The sequence below is a fragment of the Clupea harengus genome, chromosome 11 (genome assembly GCF_900700415.2).
Source record: "Clupea harengus chromosome 11, Ch_v2.0.2, whole genome shotgun sequence".
Taxonomy (NCBI): domain Eukaryota; kingdom Metazoa; phylum Chordata; class Actinopteri; order Clupeiformes; family Clupeidae; genus Clupea; species Clupea harengus.
The window spans coordinates 5,947,168-5,969,503 of record NC_045162.1 but is presented as its reverse complement, the minus strand read 5'-3'; the positions used below and the strand labels follow the sequence as shown (position 1 = coordinate 5,969,503).

General features: G+C 45.2%; 1 protein-coding gene and 1 long non-coding RNA gene across 2 annotated transcripts in view; one reads left to right on the top strand and one right to left on the bottom strand.

Annotated features, from left to right (window-relative positions):
- The first annotated feature begins 753 nt into the window (after nt 1-753).
- LOC122133259 lies at nt 754-1,816 on the top strand. Its single transcript, XR_006152657.1, has 2 exons — nt 754-1,104; nt 1,734-1,816. It is a non-coding gene; the product is annotated as an uncharacterized LOC122133259 (long non-coding RNA).
- A 2,317-nt stretch (nt 1,817-4,133) lies between these two features.
- pear1 (platelet endothelial aggregation receptor 1) overlaps nt 4,134-22,336 on the bottom strand; it is a 36,019-nt gene continuing 17,816 nt past the window's right edge. The window contains exons 2-23 of the mRNA XM_031575673.2: nt 21,395-21,505; nt 20,879-20,980; nt 20,065-20,165; nt 19,476-19,568; nt 15,297-15,543; nt 14,644-14,749; nt 14,339-14,475; nt 13,797-14,009; nt 12,204-12,378; nt 11,753-11,873; nt 10,501-10,664; nt 9,297-9,399; nt 8,989-9,135; nt 8,600-8,731; nt 8,007-8,135; nt 7,758-7,883; nt 7,177-7,386; nt 6,681-6,790; nt 6,217-6,343; nt 6,015-6,077; nt 5,255-5,503; nt 4,134-4,763 (exon numbers count right to left, since the gene is read on the bottom strand). Of these exons, the coding sequence (XP_031431533.1) occupies nt 4,621-4,763; nt 5,255-5,503; nt 6,015-6,077; nt 6,217-6,343; nt 6,681-6,790; nt 7,177-7,386; nt 7,758-7,883; nt 8,007-8,135; nt 8,600-8,731; nt 8,989-9,135; nt 9,297-9,399; nt 10,501-10,664; nt 11,753-11,873; nt 12,204-12,378; nt 13,797-14,009; nt 14,339-14,475; nt 14,644-14,749; nt 15,297-15,543; nt 19,476-19,568; nt 20,065-20,165; nt 20,879-20,980; nt 21,395-21,501 (3,105 nt within the window). The 5' untranslated portion in view covers nt 21,502-21,505 and the 3' untranslated portion in view covers nt 4,134-4,620. The remainder of the gene's footprint in view (nt 4,764-5,254; nt 5,504-6,014; nt 6,078-6,216; nt 6,344-6,680; nt 6,791-7,176; nt 7,387-7,757; nt 7,884-8,006; nt 8,136-8,599; nt 8,732-8,988; nt 9,136-9,296; nt 9,400-10,500; nt 10,665-11,752; nt 11,874-12,203; nt 12,379-13,796; nt 14,010-14,338; nt 14,476-14,643; nt 14,750-15,296; nt 15,544-19,475; nt 19,569-20,064; nt 20,166-20,878; nt 20,981-21,394; nt 21,506-22,336) is intronic.

Below are 22,336 nucleotides of genomic sequence, written 5' to 3'. Positions count from 1 at the left end.
TGTACAGCTATCTACTGGAGCTGGAAAGTAACTCGAAGTAGATTTACTCTGACTGTGGTGACATTTGACCTGAGTCTTTACTGACACTTTCCTTAGCCTATGAGGAGACCTACCTGAGCCTGCAGCAAGACTGACCTGTGCTGTGTGTGTGTGTGTGTGTGTGTGTGCGCGCTGTGTGTGTGTGTGTGTGTGTGTGTTGTGTGTGAGCAGAGAGAGCCTGAATACTCCCCAGATACTCCTTGACTGTGCCTCGATCACCTCTCTGACAAAGAAGGCTTTTAATGAAAGTGATAACATCAGTTTGAAAACAGAGGGCAGGTGTCCATGAATCATCAGGTGGCTGTCTGGAAGCCCACATACGGAGCCTGAGAAGAACATACCTCTGAACTCTGACCTCTGAACTCTACGCCATACACCTAATTGGTGGTCCTTAACCAATGGCCAATCAGTCCCAATGTAGTAGTAACCAATGACTGACTTCTCATTGGCATATTTCTAATAATTTAATGTCACAAGGCACAGAGAGAGGAGTGCCTAGACTCCAAGAGCTGTGTTTATGTTACTGATTTTACTTTAATATTGCACAATTACAATTTGTCAAATGCTTGGACCAAGGACACTCCAGTAAATCAGAGATAATATAATGGGTGGTCAATTAAATGCAGTGAATAACATAAACCTGACACACCTGTTTAAAACAGACATTTGCTTACATATGATTATCGTAGATTCTGTGTTGAATAGTGTAGCTTTTTTGCGCAGTAGAAAAAAATTGATACATTTATTTAATGAGAACATATTTGCTCCGTATCAAATCATTTCAAATGGTCTCACAGGCTCAAGCACTCTCCTCAATTTCCCCCCAAATTCACCCTTAAAGCCGGGCAGTCTGTTCATGTATGCTTCACTGTTTGCCAGTGTTTTTACATTGACGTTTGGTGAAAGACTGGTCCACCTCGGTGGTCCTCCTCCGTGGGTGAACAGATCTGGGCAGCTAACGGAGGCGGCTCCCACAACCCCCCCACTGACCTGGTGTGGAAGACCCAGAACTCCTGGGGCAGCGTAGACCTGTTCCACACCACCCTCATCAGTGCCAGCGGAGAGGTGAGTCACCTGGTCACCTGCCCTGTGTTTCTTAGACAGCACAGTCCCACACCGGACTCAAGCTCTCAACCTCAGGCAGAGGAAAACCAACCGTGCTAGCGCATACCACTATTATGTATCTTAAGGTATCACAGCTCTGTATCTGCTGGTTTACTCACAGCTCTGTATCTGCTGGTTTACTCACAGCTCTGCACAGCTCTGTATTGGCCGGTTTACTCGCTGCACAGCTCTGCACAGCTCTGTATCTGCTGGTTTACTCGCTGTACAGCTCTGTATCTGCTGGTTTACTGTTACATGAGCACAGGGGGGGAGTGGTTGGATTAGGGGGGGGGGGGGTTGTCTTTCTGCTCGCTTTCATTTTGCCTTCCACTGCTTTTCCCATGAGAAGTTTGCCTTGAGGGTGTAAATTACACTGTATTTGTTTGCCTGATTGAGGTCACTTAGCAGAATTCGGGGCCTATTTGACTTCACACTTTTTAAATTACTTGGCTACTTTTCTTGATTCATGCTATTTAATCGACCATGCCGTGACCTGTGTTTCCTACTTTAGCACACAGACAATTTTGTATTAACTAAGGACAATTTTTCTGTTCCTTTCTCCACGCCTCTCTCTCCGCCCCACTAAACAGGAAATGGCCACGAGGAAGATCACATGAACTCTATTCCAGGATGAGGAGGAGGAGGAGATGGGAATTTTTTGGAGCTGTCTTTTTAAAAAAAAAATTAAACACCATTTTAGATGAAATATAAATAGTTTAATATGAAATCCTTTACAATCCCTGTACAGACCAGATCATTTCTGGTTCAATTAAGGTAATTCCCGATTGCACTCACAGTAGGCTAGTGCTTAATGTAACTCACAGTAGGCTAGTGCTTAATGTAATGTGAATGTATGTAATGGGCCACTCTATCCACTCTTCCACTTTTCCTTCCCCTTTTCAAATATGATCATTTATAATTTATCATGCTGAAAGAGCTCACTACAGAAAAGAGGACTAGTCTATGGAGTAGGATTGCAAATCTAGCCATATTTACATTACAGTGGTACAAAATATAAAAAATATCGTCCCCATAAGTATTATAAATGATAACAGCGCTGGCCAACATACAGCATTCATATTCCTAAATTACACGGCTGAGTGAACTCAGTTAATACCTTCAGCACAAACGAGCAGCTCAGCAAGACCACCTGGCGAAGTCGTCTGCGCGCGGACAGCGAGGACAACCTGCAGCCGCACGGTAGTGTGAGGCTCCCGTTGGCAGCCGTCGGACGGGACTAGCGGTAACTCAACGCCGTCCAGCTCCTTGAGCTCCTCAGCGGTGGCAGTGGGCTGCCTGAAGGGCTGGTCCTCCCAGTCTGTCATTTGGGCAACACAACCAGCCACGACACGGAAGAATGGGCCAACATGGGTTTCATTTTTTACAACCAGATTATTTCCAGCTGTATCGGGGTTCAGTAGATGTGGGTTTAAATTTAAAAACAGGAACAGTTCATTCAAAAGTGAAAACTGCTGTTCTAACATGTAGTTATTTTTTTTCTCATTCTTATAGAGGAGTAAGTAGTTTAATTACACTGCTGCATACACACACATCACACATTACAATGATTCACACACACTCACACACACACACACACACACACACACACACATCGCACATTACAATGATTCACACACACACACACACACACACACACACACACACACACACACAAATCGCACATTACAATGATTCACACACATAACCCTCTTAACCCCTTCAGACCATTTTAACAACATAAAAGAAAGAAAAAAGAGATTCCACAATGTTAAAAGGCCTCCATTTGGTTGCATTTAATACTCATTCTAATGTCAGCCGTGTTCCATATTTTTACTTGTGACTCTTATAACACAGAAAAATAACCTAGACAATATTTCCATAAGCATCTGTTGTTGTCTTTCTCATTCCTTTGAGTTGACTTGACCTTTGACCTTCTCTGCCCTTGTCATCTCTCAGGGAGGCCCCCGGCCAGAGAACTGCTCCATCATGTAGACTCCGAGCCCCAGACCCTCAAGCCAGCCTGGGACATCCATCCACAGCCTTCCCCTCATAAGGGTTATTTTTCTATCATTTTTTCATTTTTTTTTATATATGTTAAGAATCAGTCTTATTGTGTATGATGTAAGCAGCAGGGTGGGGTTGTGGATTAGATATATGCGTGTGGCAAAGGGCCCATAAAAGGACTGGACTGTGTTTAACTAGTTTTTGCACTACACTTAATGTAATGCTTTCTGATCTTTTTCTGGTGTTTTCTTGTTGAAATTATAGAAATTTGAATTATTCCATGCAGCAGTGATATTGATGACGAATTGCATTACATATTGCTTTACTTCAGAAAATGTAGACTGACCCACGCGGTTACCTCTGCAATGGTGCCTTTTTTGACTCCTGAATATATTCTGTATTTAGGCTCAAATGAGGGTTTGGTCATCTCTAATGACGCCTTATAATTTTCACCTCATAAATGTGATCATATTTTTTCCGAATTGTTTGAATGATACACCAGCACAACATCTTTAATAAAGGGATCTGGAGAAGTGACCCATATGTATTTGTTAGGAAACTGGTTTACATTCCCCTAATTTGTTAGAGGAAAACATCGGAAGCTTCAGCTTATCTAAAATGAGAGCAGTTGTGTTGTCTTTTCAAATTTAAGAAACATAAGGCCTTGCCAAACTTTGCTTTTTTGTAAGTCACTGTTCTTTTAAATTGGCATCTGTGAGAAAAACAAATAATACATCAATAATTTTTTCATGCTTATTTTTCCTCTCTTCTCCTTGAGAGTGACCTTGCTCATATTTATTATTTGATATTATCTCATATCCTGTTTACACATTTCTTCCTGAGGTGAAACATAAAATTATGAACAGAATATAAACAATTTTATGATTCAAAACATAATTGTGTAAGGCATTAAGAGTCTTAAATGCTGCATTATGTATTATGTATTACATTGGCCCTCAGACAATGACAATGATCAGACACAGGACTGCATACAAAGCTCAACTTTATTATTTACATTATGTACAAAGGAAGTGGTGATTACATTCATCAGTGATGGACCTTCTAAGCAAGGGCTCTATCTCAGCTGTGAACCAAGCCTTTGCCTTGCCACCAGACCTCTAGTGGATACTATTTACATATCGTAATGGCAGTTTTAGCTGAAGTACAATATAATCCTTGACAATTTGAAGCTGAACCTTCGTGACACAAACACAACAAGCTTCAAAAACATGTAAACATAAAAGGTATCATCAGATCAGTCTCATTCCCTCCTCTTTGTGCAGGGCGGTTCACTTGGAACAAAAGAATGGATGGAACATCCACTAGGTGGCGGTGTTGTGCCACTATCTAACAACTTGGAGGAAGTCTGATTTTGCTGTGGTTGTCATTGTGCATTGCTCCACTCCCACTGTGTGCTTGTGGTCCGGAGTGGGTCTGGAGCGGCGTGGGGTGGGGTGGGATGGGGATGCAGGGTCAGTAATGCACTCTCCGTGGCGACGGTGAAGGGGGTCGGCGGACGGGGGGCAGGTCGTAATGGCCCGGGATGTGGCTGTTGGTGGGCATGTCATAATGGTTCTGAGGCTCCTGCTCAGGGACGTTGCCAAGGGAACAGCGTTCTGTGAGACGAGGGGGAATATCATACAGTAAAACATAACCGTTAAGACCGGCAAACGAGGTTATGAACGTGTGAAAATATATTAAATTTGCCACAGCTGTTGTTTTGTATGCTTTTGGAACACACAGAATCACAGCACAGAATCTCACACTTCATGTTTTACCAAAGCCTGGTTTTATCATGTTATTCCAAAGCCTAGTTTTGTTTAAAAGTTCTATTACCAATTACTGATTACCAATAATTACTTTTCACCAATAAGAATAAAAAATAATCTATACAGCACTCACAAAACTGTCACCAGCCTCATCATGGGCATGAGTCACATGCTCTCACATTGAACAACCATCTTTTTTTGTTATTTAGACATCATTTTGTAGCTATTATAGCTGTTGAATCACAATTTTTTTTTTACGAAGTCACACTACTGTACTCTATTATAGCTACTATGGTGGTTGGATCAACATTGAGAGGTGGAGGGCTAGAGTCTGGTACCTCTGCGAATGGAGGCGGAGGTGGAGGCAACGGCGGGGGCAATGGCGGGGGCAGGGGTAGAAGGGCCTGGCATAGGGGGGCTGATCTCCGTGAAGCTCCTCCCCCTGGGCATGGGCAGTGCCGCCTTCATCTCCATGTAGCTGCATTCGGCGGGGCACGGCGGCAGGCCGGGCAGGTCTTTGATGGTGGCGTAGGGGTTCTCACTGTTCAGAGAGCTGCTGCTCGCCGCCGCACACAAGTCCTTCAGCTCTGCACACACACACACACACACACACACATACACACACACAGGAGACCAAGTTTAATTAGAGCTAATACTGCTGAAATCATGAAAACAATACAAACAATTTTCATGATAACATTGTTTGAACGAAACTTAATTGTATTTGGCATCAAGCTTCTTACAGGTAGAATCTATGATTCTGGTGAAACGTTGTCGCTTTTTCAGTTCAGCCAATCAAATTACACCCCTCCCTCCCATGCTTCCTATACCTTGACTGGTACAAACCAGTACCACCAAAGCCAAGGTAACGCATTTAGTTTTTAGAGAAAGGCTCCTAGTTATATGCATGCCCTCCATGACTTACAAAGGTCTTTACTTGATGAAAACATAATTGAGGGTAATAGAAATTCAGGGGCAAAGATCAATGAATAGCTTAATTGCCTTATTAGTGGTTACACCTGATATGAGTCATCTCTCATCTCCTAATTTCAGGTGCATGTGTTAAATGTCATAATGCATTCAAATGCCACGTTATACCTTTGTTGTAATATTTCCCAAGGCTGGCGCTGTAGCTGTAACTTCTGTCAATTCCAAACGCTCCTAAAAGCACAAATCACATCATATTTTTGTAACAAAGAGGATGACATATTGGCCAATATATATATAAGTCTGAACGTTGGGCAAGATGTATGTATATATATATATATAGACAGATATAGAGAAGTATGGGGGAACCCACCATGGTGTTTTGGGGGCTCCTGGTGTTTCCAGTCAGCAGGCAGAGTGGCGTTGCTCTCCAGCCCAAAGAGCCCTCGTCGCTCCCTCTCCTTGTTCTTCGCGCTGCAGAACAGCTGGTTGTTGGTGTTCTGTGGATCGCACAGCAACATTTGTTTGGCAACTGGTAACTTCTAACCATGTGGCTATTCGAGTTCTAAAAATAAATCTCCGTGTCATGGCTCTTCCTGTGCAACGTCCTAACGGGTAAAGCAGTGACAAGAACCAAACTTCTCCAATGAGCACATGGTGGAGAAGGTCACGGTGCACCCCTGATTGTCCTAATAAGTGTTTTCTGTACAAGTGTCATATTTGTAAAGCTATTTAGTCTCTGCATTGTGCAATCTGCAATCAAACCTGAACACAATAAAGACACGTAGCTAATCACGAAAGAGCTGTTTAGATGTGTGGCTGGCGGTGAGCACTTGCCTTGATGTAGCGGTCCTGGTTGTTGGGCACGTGGGGCAGCGGGGGTCTGTTCTGGGTTAAGGTGTGGTAACTGGGGTTGGAGTAGTAGTGGTGGTAGCTGTGGGGTATGTCTGGGAGGAAGAAGACATCATTGTGTTGGGTACTGAAAATGACCTCAGACATTTTAAAGTTTTAAAGCAATTGAGAGGTTTTTCAGTCCTCTAAAAACATCGTATGGAGGAGTAAGAAGATATCACTGTGTTGTGTACTGGAAATTATCTCAGTCATCAGAGTAGAACTAAGACATTTTAAAGTTTTAAAGCAATTGAGAGATTTTTCAGTCCTCTTAAAATATGCTGAAATATGAAACAAAGTGTTTGAACTGGCTGGATATTCCACCAATTTCCACATTTTTCCAGGCCTCAAGCTAGTGATAGGTGTTACAAAGTGTTCCATACAGTCGAGGTGCTCTCTCTCTCTCTCTCTCTCTCTCTCTCTCTCTCTCTCTGTAGGTTACCTGGCACGGCATACTCAGAGTTGACAGTGCGCGTCGAGGAGAAGGAGACGGTGGGCGTGTGGTTCTGTTTGTCCTTCTGCCGTTGCCGGTAGAGGAGCAGCAGAGCCAGCAGGAGCACCACCAGGATGACCAGCACCACTATCCCCGCGATGGCCCCCCACGAGTCACGCTCTACGGGGGAGACAGGCACCATCGTGCTCCCAAAACGGTCTGGGGAAGGAAGGCCAAAGTGGAGAGAGCGAAGGGACAGTTGAGGTGAAAGGTCACAGTGAGTTGTATTGTAGTGATGCAGTATTAACGGGCATCACTCAGCATTTGAGCTAGGGTATATTTAGATATTGTTGTTTTGATTATTGTTACAGAGGTGTTTATTACAGTGGTACAGGAGGTAGAGAAGTCGTATAGCAATCAGAAGGTTGCTAGTTCAATTCCCTGTCGAAGCGTCCTTGAGCAAGACACTGAACCCTTAATTGCTCCTGATGTGCAGTGTGCCAATCAGTGTAAAATGTAAAATGTGTATACCTTGTAAGTCGCTTTGGATAACAGCGTCTGCTAAATGACTAAATGTTAAGAGAGCGCACCTGGAGTACAGTCAAGTGCAGAGCCCGGCTCGCACACACACACGCCGCTGGTGGGGTCACACTGGAACTGGGGCCCACAGGAGCAGGTCTTGGCACAGTTTGGGCCAAACAAGCCAGCCGGACACGCTACAGACAGACGGGGCGTGCACAGGATTAGAGAGACCTCAGCTATCAGACTCTTCACACTACATAGTCAGATTTAAGTGTGATAATGTTGATAGAAAATATGTGTCAGGGTCAAGAACTCACGCAAGGAGCAGTCGGGTCCGGTCAGTCCCGGAGGACAGTGGCAGGCGCCATCTTGGGGGTGGCATGTGGAGTTATTGGCACACCGGCATACACCTTTACACTGCTCCCCGAAATAGCCAATGGGACAAACTGTGGGATGGGCACACACACACACACACACACACACACACACACACACACACACACACACACACACACACACACACACACACACACACACACACACACACACACACACACACACACACACACACACACACGCATACATACACATACACATACACACACACACACACACACATTTAAAATATATCCCATATGACTGACAGGATTTTTTATTTTATTTTGTTGTTTTGTTGTTCAAATGAGTCACTGAGTCAATGAGTACTGCACCAGTCCCCAACATGTTCAGCACTGTTAAACCTCCAGAGGTAAAAGAGTGAGGTGTGTGTGTGTGTGTGTGTGTGTGTGTGTGTGTGTGTGTGTGTGTGTGTGTGTGTGTGTGTGTGTGTGTGTGTGTGTGTGTGTGTGTGTGTGTGTGTGTGTGTGTGTGTGTGTGTGTGTGTGTGTGTAAGGGGGAGGAGGGGACTGACCTTGGTTGCAGAGGTCCCCAGTGTAGCCCGGGTGACACTGACACTGGCCTGTGATGTGGTGGCAGGGGGAGGAGTGGACGCAGGAGGGGCACTTCCTGCTGCATCTCTCTCCGTACATGCCTGCGTTGCACACTGCAGACAAGAGATACATGACAGCTTGTCAAAACACCCTTTCCATCCTGAACCACTGCCGTTCCTACCAGAGTTGACTGTTTGAAAGACACAGGAGATGACGAAGCAGTGACTTTCAGAATACACACATGGCAGTGCTATGTGTAGTGTTATGTGACTGATAGACAGCTCTTCAATTTTTTTTACCACAAGACATGTGCCATTGCTGGATCTGTGGTTAGCACCTTTGTTTTTTTATGTCCATGGCTAAAACTCACCATGCTGGCACTGGGGACCCAAGTATCCTGCTTTACACACGCAGATGCCACTGTGTGACAGGCAGGTGGCGCCATTTAGGCAGGAGCAGCTCTGGTTGCAGTGAGAGCCCCAAGACCCATCTGGACAAGGCTGAGCACAACGAGACCCTGCAAGAGAGACGAAGGAAAGGAGGGGCAAAGGAATGGAAGGAGGGGAGGTGGAGGGGGGTTGCCGGGGTCAGTCAGTTTTGTCTTCACAGAACTGTTTCCAGACCAGTGAGAGAATGGAAAGTTTCTCAGGCGTCTTTGTTGCTAACTGCTAATGTTACCTGTCCAGCCAGGAGGACACAAGCACTGCCCGGTCACAGGGTGACATCCGCCATGGTTGTGGCAGTCGCATTTCTTCATACACCCCGGTCCAAAAGTGCCGATCTGTTTGTTGGAGAGAAGAACGCAGAAGAAAACAACCACGGGGTGACATTTCGGCACAAGTCGTGACAGCTCATGCGGTTAAATATATTTATCACTTGTTTCCTTCGGATTCATTAGCATTAATGACAAGCAATAACGAGAGGTGGTTTGCATTATGAGATTGTAAGTCGGGTTTCCATCATCATCATCATCATTCTTCTCAGCGTGTTGTTTACTTAGCAGCAATAACAGACCCTTGCTCCAGGAAATTATTTTTCTTTTTTTTTTAGTTGGGAACCAATATGCCCATGTGTCTCTACTACGCTATTAACTGAAACAACTTGTGGCATTTAATATACAACCAAAAAGACCTTAATTAACATGATTTTCCTCAAACAGGCTGTAGTAAGTAAACGCAAGGTCTACATTAAAGCTCTTTTAATGCATGATGAGGTATAGATATAAAGCTTTCCTGGCAGCTGAAGATGACTGCAGAACTTATATTAGGCTGGTTTGGCTATTTTCTTTTAAGATCATTTAGCATCTTAGTGAGCACATTAATGTAAGGGTAACCGAAACCAGTCGGGAGGGGGTGAAGACAGCTGGCTGTCAATTTGAGTTTTCTTAACAGATCCGCAAACATCTTTTGGAAATTTATGACACAAAACTGTTCTCCAAAATATAAACCCTCTCTTTATTTACATAAATCAATACATGCTGTCTTGAAAGGCAGCAAATCTTCAACTGCAATTTGTGTTTGAAATGTTTGAAATAGTTTTGCTGTTAAAATGTTTTCAAGCTGTTACTAATTTTGACAAGCTTGAACTTGTCTTAGCTATTAAAGTATGCATCTTCATGCACAGCGAGTCAACTTCAGATGCAATCATTTAATAATAATAATAATATTAATAATAATTCATTTTATTTGTAACGCACTCTGCATTCAGAAGAATCTCAGTGCCAATATTTGTGATATTTAAATGAGGAAAATCGCTGCAACAGATGAGAAAAAATAGCTTCTATGGAGAGAAATGTGTCACTTGACGCTGGTCTTACCGGACAGGGCTGATCACAAAAAATAGCTTCTATGGAGAGAAATGTGTCACTTGACGCTGGTCTTACCGGACAGGGCTGATCACAGCGGGGGCCGTGCCAGCCTGATGTGCAGGTACAAGACCCGTACGCAGGGTCACATGATGCCCCGTTGCCACAGTGACAGGTGGCGTTGCAGCCCGGGCCCCAGGTCCCAGGAGAGCAGGGTTCTGAGCAGTCCGCCCCGGTCCACCCTAAACCGGAACCACAGAAGACACGTGAGAAGAACGTCCAATCACATAATCAATAGAGATCATTTACATTTACATTTACATTTACATTTAGTCATTTACATTTACATTTACATTTAGTCATTTAGCAGACGCTTTTGTCCAAAGCGACGTACAAGGGAGAGAACAGTCAAGCTACGAGCAATAGAGACCTAGTGTAACAATAAATACTACTTTACATAAGAAATAGAAAAAGAAATGGAAAAAAAGAAGTGCAGGAATGTAACTGCTGTAAGTGCAAGTTAAGTACTAGTCGAAGTGCAAGTTAGGAAGGGAGGTGCTCTCTGAAGAGTTGGGTCTTCAAGAGCTTCTTAAAGGTAGAGAGGGACGCCCCTGCTCTGGTAGTGCAAGGCCGTTCGTTCCACCAACGTACACCTACATTTAGCATAGAGATGCTGATAATGGGGCAACTATCTGTAAACCTCAAAAGGGAAATGTGTCGTTTTAAGAATAATAAAAAGGTCATGCTCCTAAAATATGATCTTGTGCAAAATAACACTAAACGCAAAACAATAACACTAAAGGCCTCACTAATGAACCCAGATTAAAGACTGTAATTACAGGCCTTAAAGATTAGAGAATTAAAGACTGGGGAGAGCTGTAGCGCAGTGGTGCCGTTGGCGTTCCAAACTATGGTCTAATGGCCACGGGCACACAGGCTCGAGCCAGGCCTGAGGTCATTTCACAGGTCTAGTGCCCAAGGGGACCCAGGCTCGAGCCAGGCCTGAGGTCATTTCCTGAGCTCACTCCCCATCTCCCTCCCACTCGCTTCCTGTCTACTCGCCACTGTCCTATTGATAAAAAGCCCTAAATGATTTCATGAATAAAGGTTGTAAAGATGGGAAATTGAATTACGCGACACATTACTCAGAAACACGGTGAAGGTTTACAAATGTGAAGTTCATTCGGTATAGAAACAGCAATATTTGCTATTTTAAAACAGCTATAACTCAAAACTATGCATGATGGATTCAAATGTGGATGTATTACAAATCTGGCAAAACTGGCAGTCCCTCAACATGTAGACACCAGAGACAGGCTGCGAAACTCACCCTCTTTGCAGTAGCAGGTGCCATCTATGGGGGAGCAGGCTATGGAGTTGGTGCAGGTGCAGACGGATGAGCAGCCCTTCCCAAACATCCCATTCTCACAGTACTTCTCACAGTGCTCCCCCTACGGGACAAACATGAGTAGACGTGTCAGAATCATTGATCCATCTCAGGCAGTCGTGATGGCATTTACAGTGGCACTCAAAACAAGAGGAATCTGCAAACCACAGCTTAATTCAACTAGGTTAAATGCTCTTGCATGGAGAACTCTGAATACTTCTTGTTAAAATAGTTATTAAAAGTAAATCAAAAGTAATTAAAATAATGGAGCACAAGGCACAAAACTACAAATAAATGTCAAGAGCATCAAAATGACATAAATACAATTTCTCAGTTGGTGGTTCTAAGTGGCTTTGTGCTATGGCTACAACTGTCTCCACAATTATGTACTTACAGTATACCCAGGTGCGCAGTGACATTGGCCAGTCACAGTGTCACACACCCCTCCGTTTACACACAGGCAGGGGCCCAGACAGCCGTTGCCATAGTAACCGTGTGCGCAGGTTTCGTTGCAGAACAGCCCAGCCCAGCCGGGCTCACACGTGCACTCTCCGTTGAGCGGATGACAGCTGGCGTGGGCAGAACAAGACAACATGAAACTGTCAAGCAGACACTTAATGATAGATAGTGATTAGCTGTCTCGTGGGAGGGGAAATATTCCCTACCTGACTCGGTACTGCGCTAACTGACTTGGTTCTGCGCTAACTAACTTGGTACTGCGCTAACTGACTTGGTACTTCGCTAACTAACTTGGTACTGCGCTAACTGACTTGGTACTGCGCAAACTAACTTGGTACTGCGCTAACTAACTTGGTACTTCGCTAACTAACTTGGTACTGCGCTAACTGACTTGGTACTGCGCTAACTAACTTGGTACTTCGCTAACTGACTTGGTACTTTGCTAACTAACTTGGTACTGCACTAACTGACTTGGTACTTCGCTAACTAACTTGGTACTGCACTAACTGACTTGGTACTGCGCTAACTAACTTGGTACTGCGCTAACTAGCTTGGTACTGCGCTAACTAGCTTGGTACTTCGCTAACTAGCTTGGTACTGCACTGTAGGATGTCTGCACAGGCCCTCCTTTAAAAAACTGAACCTAACAAAGACTTGTAGCCAGAAAATACCTAAGATGGCTGCATGCATCCAACACATGTGAGTGTTGACTAAATCAGTGGAAATGTTAAGGAAAAATAAAGTCATAATATCCCTCCGGGCATACAGGCATTTCAAAACAGGATTTTAAGCCTCTTTAAGCCAATTGCTTCTCTTTCAACTCCTATAAACTTCAGCTTTCCAGAGCCTCGGCGTGGGACTTGACGTGGTTCCACAAAGCCCCACTTGACTGCACAATGAAATGTTTCTGGATCAAGCAACAGGGTGTTGTTGCCAAGAATCAGATGCCAAACACAAACTAAATCAAACTGCCATCGATTTTGTGTAGAACCAATTGCAGGTGCAACAGTTTTAACTGGCATTTAGAGTTGTTTCAGTTTTTTTCCCCTCAAAGAGTTTAGATGCTCTAGTTCATCTTTGGCTTAGACACGTGGGAACAAGTGTCAGTAAAACCTCGATGGGGAAACCAGAATGGACCCATAAAATAGGCAAAATCATGATATTGAGAATGCTTCCATCTAAGTACAGGGGAAGAGTGCAAAGATGCCAGACCTTAAGTCTGTGTGGTGAACTGCAAGAGACTGCAAGTCTGTAGAGATACGAATTATGTAAGTCACCTCTCTCTCTTTCTCTCTCTCTCTCTATCGCGCTCTCTCTCTCTCTCTCTCTTTCTCTCTCTCTCTATCGCACTCTCTCTCTCTCTCATATATATATGAATGTGAGTGTGTCTGGCGAGTGGCATGTGTGTGTGAGTGTGTCTGTAAGTTTGTGCATGTAAGTGCGTAACACACCTGAGTGTGTGTGGCGAGTGGCATGTGTGTGTGTGTGAGTGTGTCTGTAAGTTTGTGCATGTAGGTGCGTAACACACCTGAGTGTGTGTGGCGAGTGGCAGAGGCAGCGCTGCTCGCAGTGCATCCCAAACGCCCCGTCGGCACACATCCTCTCGCGGCAGTGCGGGCCCCGGAACCCCGGCTCACACAGACAGCCCCCGTGGATGTTGTAGCAGCGGGCGCCGTTGGCACAGTCACACACACCCTTACACTCCTCTCCGTAGCTGCCCACTGGACACTCCTCGTTACACCTGCAAGGCAAACACTCCTGGGTTAGAGGAATATACTCTATACGCTATACGCTAATGGACTGTTTGAAACAGTAAAAAACACTTCTATTATATTTCCATCAAGCCTGTGTTTATTTATGTTTGTGGCGTTGCCACGGGGACATATTACCCTACATCCATGATTAGGGTACAGTCTCACAAAATACATACTTTTATGATGACTGCATGATCACCACGGAGATAGCATCTCTAATACATAACTGCTGATGACATGATTGTTGTGCACATCTGATAGTGTGCACTGCAGGACTGAGTTAAGAGTACATTAGTCAGTTGTAAAGGCTGCTAACCTCTCCCCCGTGAAGCCAGCGGTACACACACACTGGCCACTCTGGGGATCACAGTGGCCACCGTTGTGACATACACACTCATGGGCGCAGTTAGCCTTAGAGTGACCCTCTGCACACCGCTCCGTACACACCATTCCCTGCAGAGGCGGAGGGAGAGAGGGAGGGAGGGATGGAGGGAGGGAGGGATGAAGGGAAGGAAAGAGGATAAGGAGAGAAAGACAGACATAAAAAGGAAAATGAAGTCTTCTTTTTTTACCCGGGTCCAAATAGTAAATGTTATGTGGATGAGACATTGAGTTTCTTACTGTCCATCCAGGAGGGCAGTTGCAGACCCCATTGCCCTGGCAGACGCCACCATTCTGACAAGGACATCGTCGAGGACAACGTGACTTAGGGCAAGCTTTTTCACAGCTGTGGAAATGTAAAAAAAAAAATCTCATATTAGCTTTGTCAACACTTGAACAGACTAACAGAATGAGGATCTATTCATTTGAATTCATTACTGAAATTAACTCACTATTGCAATCATTCGTTAAAGGCACAGTCCTTGATCCTTGATAATCAAAATGTTCATTTCAATTAAATTCAACTTTATTCATATAGCACCAAAACAATCAAATTGTCTCAAGGGCCTGAACCCTGGTGTGATGGGTCACAGTTTGCCCTTCTACAGTATGTCAGGCTATGGTAGGTGCTTTTAAACACTTTGTTCCTCAGAGTACTACATCTAGCATGTTTGTTTTTCCAACACACACAAACACACACACACACCCACACACACCCACACACACACACACAAATACCCCCCCCCCCCACACACACACACACGTATACACACACACACATACACACACACACACACACACGTATACACACACACACACACACACACACACACACACACACACACACACACACACACACACACACACTCATTGGCAGACATCTTTCTACTCACAGAGTGCCAGTAAACCCTTCTTTACACACACACTCTCCGGTCACTTTATCACACGTTCCTCCAGTTCCACACTTGCAGGCCTCTTTGCAGCCTGGGCCAAAGGTTCCGGAAGGACAGGGGTCCTCGCAGCGAGCTCCCGTGAAGCCTGGCGGACACTTGCAGGAACCCGTGGAGGGACTGCACTGGCCGCCGTTCGCACACTTGCAGACTTTACTGCAGCCAGGGCCCCAGTGCAGGTTATCGCAGGCTGCACAACAAACAAATCAACAGGAGAGGAGCATTACATGGCGTTCCATCTGGGAAGATCGGAAGGCTGACAGAGTATGAAATCAGAAATGAGGGTTTGTGATACATCTCTCCCTCAGGAAGAGAGGAGGAGAGATGAGCTCAGCTTCTCTCTCCATTTATCTATCTCCTTCTCTCTCTCTCTCTCTTCCTCTATCTATCTCTCCCTCAGGAAGAGAGGAGGAGAGATGAGCTCAACTTCTCTCTCCATTTATCTATCTCCTTCTCTCTCTCTCTCTCTTCCTCTATCTATCTCTCCCTCAGGAAGAGAGGAGGAGAGATGAGCTCAACTTCTCTCTCCCTTCATCTATCTCTCTCCCTCTATCTATCTCTCTATTTTGTCTGCATGTAGTCATGAATTTCTCACAAACCAACCTGTAGTGTCACCCCCCCTCCCCCCCTCTCCCCCAAACCACCCCACGTCTACTCCACGTCTACTCCACGTCTCTGTGTGTGTGTGTGTGTGTGTGATCCTCAGCTGCTCTAGCTCATGTTACCTGCGCTGCGAGACAATTGACAGGATGATTTGCATGGGGCTAACAAGACAGATGAGGTTAAAATCAGGAATTCTACAGCTGGAGCTTGGATGGCCTGAAGGTCTGAGGGGGGAAAAAAGACACGGCTCTGGGCTGGACGCTCGAGATTGGATTTCAATCATCCTCTTGTCTAGACAGATGATGATGCGAGCGTCAGGAAGATCTCCTGTGCCATGTGAATCAGCAGCCGTCTCACACACACACACACACACACACACACACACACTCTTCAACAGGTCTCGTCAATAACACGGGCTCAACCAGACACCCCTGCCTCTTACTGTGCAAAGCTAAGCGGAAGAGGACATCTGATCCCCATGCTGCTTTCTTCAATCACAGGCATCCACCCTCTCTCCAAGCTGAATCCCTTCAGAACGCTAGCCGTTGTTTAGCTGACTGTGGAGATAGATGAGTTTGTCAGGGCTACGCGTAGGTCAGCCCTGCTGCTTTCTTCTGATCCCGCTCCACGCACAGGATGTGCTCCGTCAGGCCGAATCTTGTTTTTTTTTTTTTTTTTTGCGGGATTAATGTGTTATTGCGATGGGTCGAGCGGCTCCGAGCGAGCGAGCTCCGAGCGTGCGTCACACACACACACACGCGTTATGGAGGAGTCAGCTGGAGCACAACGGTGTTTACACAGAACCGCCGCGAAGGAGGACTCAAAAAAGCAAACACTGACGAGCGTGAGCCATGTGCGACCGAGAGGGTCCAAGCTCACATGTGGACCTTTTAGGAGCTGGGCCCGGGAGTGAGCGCTTCGGTCCAAGCCCGCCGCTGACCCCGAAGTCATCTGGTTCCCAGAATGAAGACGAGGAACCCGTGAGCTGTTTTTCAGGGGGGGGAGAAAGGGCCAATTTTTTGGAGAAGGCAGCGAGTACAAAGAAGTGCTCTCGTGGGACTCGCGCGCTGAGATGTTGACGGAGCCAAAGCTGTCACCCAGTTCTTGGCGCTTGTCACTTTGGGCTCCACTGGTGTTCATGGTGACGGTTCCAAAGGAACTGGAACACATGTGTGCAGATGTTGTACAGATTCACATCGGCAGCTCCGATACCTCGATTATTCTTCATGGCTTGACTTGACAATGGGTGTTGGGACTAATCTGAGTGGGTTTCTGAGTATCGCCCCTACCAATGACCTCGCCAGGGGGGATAGTGTCAGACCCAGCGCCCCCCCCATGCATCCACACCACCATCCAGCCTCCCCATTCCCCCCAACCTCACACCTACAGATCCTTCTCTCTCTTGTCTGATGTTTGTGTTAGGATGAGCTTTCCACCATCTATCTACGTGTTGAGATAATGAAGGGTCTGAAGATGCCAGGTTTCCATGGTGCGCCGAGTGCTCGGAGCATGTGGGAAAATTCCTCCCTTCTCCCCAGCGCATTCTCCAGCCTGTGGTGGAGGCCTCGACTCAGCTCAGACCCCCTTCCCCTCTTCCCACCACCTCCTCCTCCTCCTCCTCCTCCTCCTCCTCCACAACCACCCTGACCCTATCATCATCCCCTCAGCAAAGCCTCTTGGTGGGGTGCTGAGGGAGAGCATATGCTGCACTGCTCCACAGCACGCCACCCCACTGGTACCTCACACACGCTCACGTACCAGAAGTGTCAGCCCACCCCCTCCAATTACAGCGGCTCCAGGAAGGGTGAGGAGAGGAGCCAACAATGGAGTTCCCAGCCCAAGGTAAAAAAACTGGATGATTTTCCATTTCCTTTCCCCATAATCATGTCACTACCCATTGTATCCCCATCCCTTGCTCTCTACTCTACTCTACTCTATACTCTACACTACTCTACTCTATACTCTACTCTCTACTCTCTACTCTACTCTACTCTACTCTACTCTACTCTATACTCTACTCTACTCTACTCTACTCTACTATAATCTACTCTATACTCTGCTCTTTACTCTACTCTACTCTACTCTACACTACTCTACTCTATACTCTACACTACTCTACTCTATACTCTACTCTCTACTCTCTACTCTACTCTACTCTACTCTACTCTACTCTATACTCTACTCTACTCTACTCTACTCTACTATAATCTACTCTATACTCTGCTCTTTACTCTACTCTACTCTACTCTACACTACTCTACTCTACACTCTACACTACTCTACTCTACTCTACTCTATACTCTACACTCTACACTACTCTACTCTACTCTACTCTACTCTACACTACTCTACTCTATACTCTATACTCTACTCTACTCTACTCTACTCTACTACTCTATTCTACTCTACTCTACTCTACTCTACTCTATACTCTACTCTACTCTACTCTACTCTACTCTACTCTATACTCTACTCTACTCTACTCTACTCTACTCTACTCTACTCTATACTCTACTCTACTCTACTCTACTCTACTCTACTCTACTCTACTCTATACTCTATACTCTACTCTACTCTATACTCTATACTCTACTCTATACTCTATACTCTACTCTACTCTACTCCTCTACTCTATACTCTACTCTACTCTATACTCTATACTCTACTCTACTCTATATTCTACTCTACTCTACTCTACTCTACTCCTCTACTCTATTCTATACTCTACTCTATATTCTATACTCTACTCTACTCTACTCTACTCTACTCTATATTCTATACTCTACTCTACTCTACTCTATATTCTATACTCTACTCTACTCTCCTCTACTCTACTCTACTCTACTCTACTCTACTCTATACTCTATACTCTACTCTACTCTATATTCTACTCTACTCTACTCTACTCCTCTACTCTATACTCTACTCTACTCTATACTCTACTCTACTCTACTCTACTCTACTCTATACTCTACTCTACTCTACTCTACTCTACTCTACTCTACTCTATACTCTACTCTACTCTACTCTACTCTATACTCTACTCTACTCTACTCTACTCTACTCTATACTCTACTCTACTCTACTCTACTCTACTCTATACTCTACTCTACTCTACTCTACTCTACTCTATACTCTATACTCTGCTCTACTCTACTCTACTCTACTCTACTCTACTCTACTCTACTCCACTCTACTCTATACTCTATACTCTGCTCTCTACTCTATACTCTACTCCATACTCTGCTCTCTTCCATTGCGGGGATCCGTTTATCCAACCCCACCATGGGTGTTTGATTTGCGTTAGAGTTCAATGGTTAAATTCACAACGGCGAGGGAGAGTTTGCAGGCCGTATCACAGGGTCGCCGCCACAGTGAGTGGCTGTAATAACAGGACCGGCTGTTGGGCACTGCTCCCCTGTCTTGGTTGCATGAATAGGACCTTTGTGTGGAGAATGCGCTGTGGAGGATGTCTGGCCAGGGAGTGTAGGGTGAGTGGGAGTGGGATTGGGAACTCACCGCTGGAGCAGTCGTCGCCACGCCAGCCTCCCTCACACTGGCAGCGGTCCGGGGCGACGCAACGGCCGTGCACACACTCCTTGGTGCAACGAGCTGGCAGAGATCAACAGAAACACACAGAAACACACATGCACAAGCACACACACACACACACACACACACACACAGACACACACACAGATGTGATGAGATGAGACATCATGGCGAGTTATGTTCATGATTTATTGGAGATGACATTTATGTGTAAGACTGAGTAAACAAGTATTTGGTCAAGTGCTGTGAGGCTAAAGAGAACGCATGCCATATTTTGTCATGGTCTTTCAGAGACGGCACGAGTGCCAAAGCTCATGGCTGAGAGGGGTGGACCCCAGTGAGGAACCGCGATGAAAAAAACCGAAATGGTGATCAAATCTCACAATGAAATCAACACTAAAATCGGTTCCCAGTCTTTCCCACTGCACCCAACTTTGTCCGATGTGAGGTAACTGACGCCATGCCGTGAAGTACCAGCACCATTATTTCAGATGGACCTCCACGCCTGCCAAGTCAACCCATTTCAGCCGTGAGTGAAGCTTTTACTGGCACTTACGGACACATTTGTCTCTGCTCTCGTAGAAGCCTGGACAACACTGGTACCTCCGTCGGTAGTCTGTCTTCACCGCCTGCCTGTAGGCTGTCTTGTATGTTATCCTGTGGAAAGGATGATGAGAACAAAATAATGCTTCCAGAGTATGTAAGAAGTGATCACATTTGCCTTTACATCAGCAACACTAAAAGACTACTGTAAGCATCTGGGGTAACTTTTAGTGCATCTTTACATACACATTACATATAAAATAGATTGAACACCAACAGCCCTTTTATCTTTTTTTTACTTTATGTTATTCTTTTTTTATTATTTTTTTTATACTTAATTTCTGAGTTGTTTAATGTGTTTTGTTTATTTATTTTGTCTGTTTTGTTTTGTTATGGTTTGTTTATTTATTGTTCTTCTGTATTATGTAGCCTCAATCGGGGCATTGCTGCAAAAGAGCCCTGTGCTCAGTCAATTCCCCCTGAATAAACATGATGATGATGATGATGATGATGATGATGATGATGATCTCACAACGAGGCCACTGACACTTTTTCGAATGCATATGGCTAAAGCCATCTTGCATCAGGCTAGCAAAATAGCTTTGGCCATTGACTGTTTGTACCGCGGCACACCTGGTATGAAAACTCTACAAGAAAGAGTCCACCTTCTACAGATGCCATGAGAGTGGTGGTCTTCACTCTACAGGAAAGAGTCCACCTTCTACAGATGCCATGAGATGGGTGGAAAGAGTCCACCTTCTACAGATGCCATGAGATGGGTGGAAAGAGTCCACATTCTAAAGATGCCATGGGAGGGTTGGTCTTACTTGTGCCGGGTGCACTTGTTGGGATTCCAAGGCTCTGAGCAATAGGCCTCGAACACCTGGTCATATGGGTGGGCGTAAGACTCCTTCACAGATGTGGTGAAACTGCAGAGGGAACCAAAGCAAGGAAGCAAACACACATATTCAAAGAGATCAATAATCAATAATCAATCTAATCTAATCTTATCTAGATATCATGAATTCTTCAGGGGACCTCCTGTACGTAAGAGCGAGATGTAGCTGCACCAATTCAAATGGAAAGTCCCATTGGGACAAGTCACTCAAGATAAAAAAAGTGGTGCAAGAAGGACATGGTTGTTGTACAATTACAGGACAGCAGAGCATGTAGCTATAAGGGGACCGGCGGCTCTTTGAGTTTACCTCTCCCACAAGATGCATACATTTGGATGTAGATTAGCTATAAGGGGACCGGCGGCTCTTTGAGCTTACCTCTCCCATAAGATGCATACATTTGGATGTAGATTAGCTATAAGGGGACCGGCGGCTCTTTGAGCTTACCTCTCCCACAAGATGCATACATTTGGATCTTGAGGATTTAAAAGCTGGGCAAGGTCACACAGAGAGCCTAGGAAAAACAGGACCACACAGACCCGCACTGACATCATGGTGCTGTGGAGAGGGAGAGAGAGAGAGAGAGAGAGAGAGGGAGAGAGAGAGAGAAAAAGAGGAGAAGAAGGGAACACATGATTGGAAACAGCTTTTCAACATGTCCCCATTCTTAAGCCTGGCAATAGAATGCCTCCGCGGGACAGACCATCTCTGGAATATCATTCATAGCATGCATAATTAGGTCATCCCGAGTTCACTGGGGACATTGCATTATCTATTGTCCATGCAAAACTTGGAATTCACTGCTGTTTATTGCATGCGAGAGAGAGAGTGCTAACTCCCCATCTGCTTTCAGAGACACATTGGGCTTTTTCATTGGGCTTTTTTTGGTGTCATCTTATGTGTGTGTGTGTGTGTGTGTGTGTGTGTGTGTGTGTGTGTGTGTGTGTGTGTGTGTGTGTGTGTGTGTGCTCTCAGTGTGGTGTCATCTTATGTGTTTGTGTGTGTGTGTGTGTGTGTGTGTGTGTGTGTGTGTGTGTGTGTGTGTGTGTGTGTGTGTGTGTGTGTGTGTGTGTGTGTGCGTGCGCGCGCGCGTGTGCACGTGTGTGCGCGCGTGTGTGCGCGCGTGTGTGTGCGTGTGTGTGTGTGTGTGTGTGTGTGTGTGTGTGTGCACTCAGTGTGGTGTCAGTGCAAGCCATCTTATGACTATTGTCGCAAACAATGTTCATAATTCAAATGTCTGCTGTCAAATCGTAAAGCATTAAACGGAGGCCTGTGAGGTAATTCTATACAGTATATTTATTGGGGCCGTTCAAAGTGGTAATTTTAGTGACATTTACAGCAAATGCCCAGCGACCATAAAACAGCAAAAGTTACAATTTTTCTTTCACA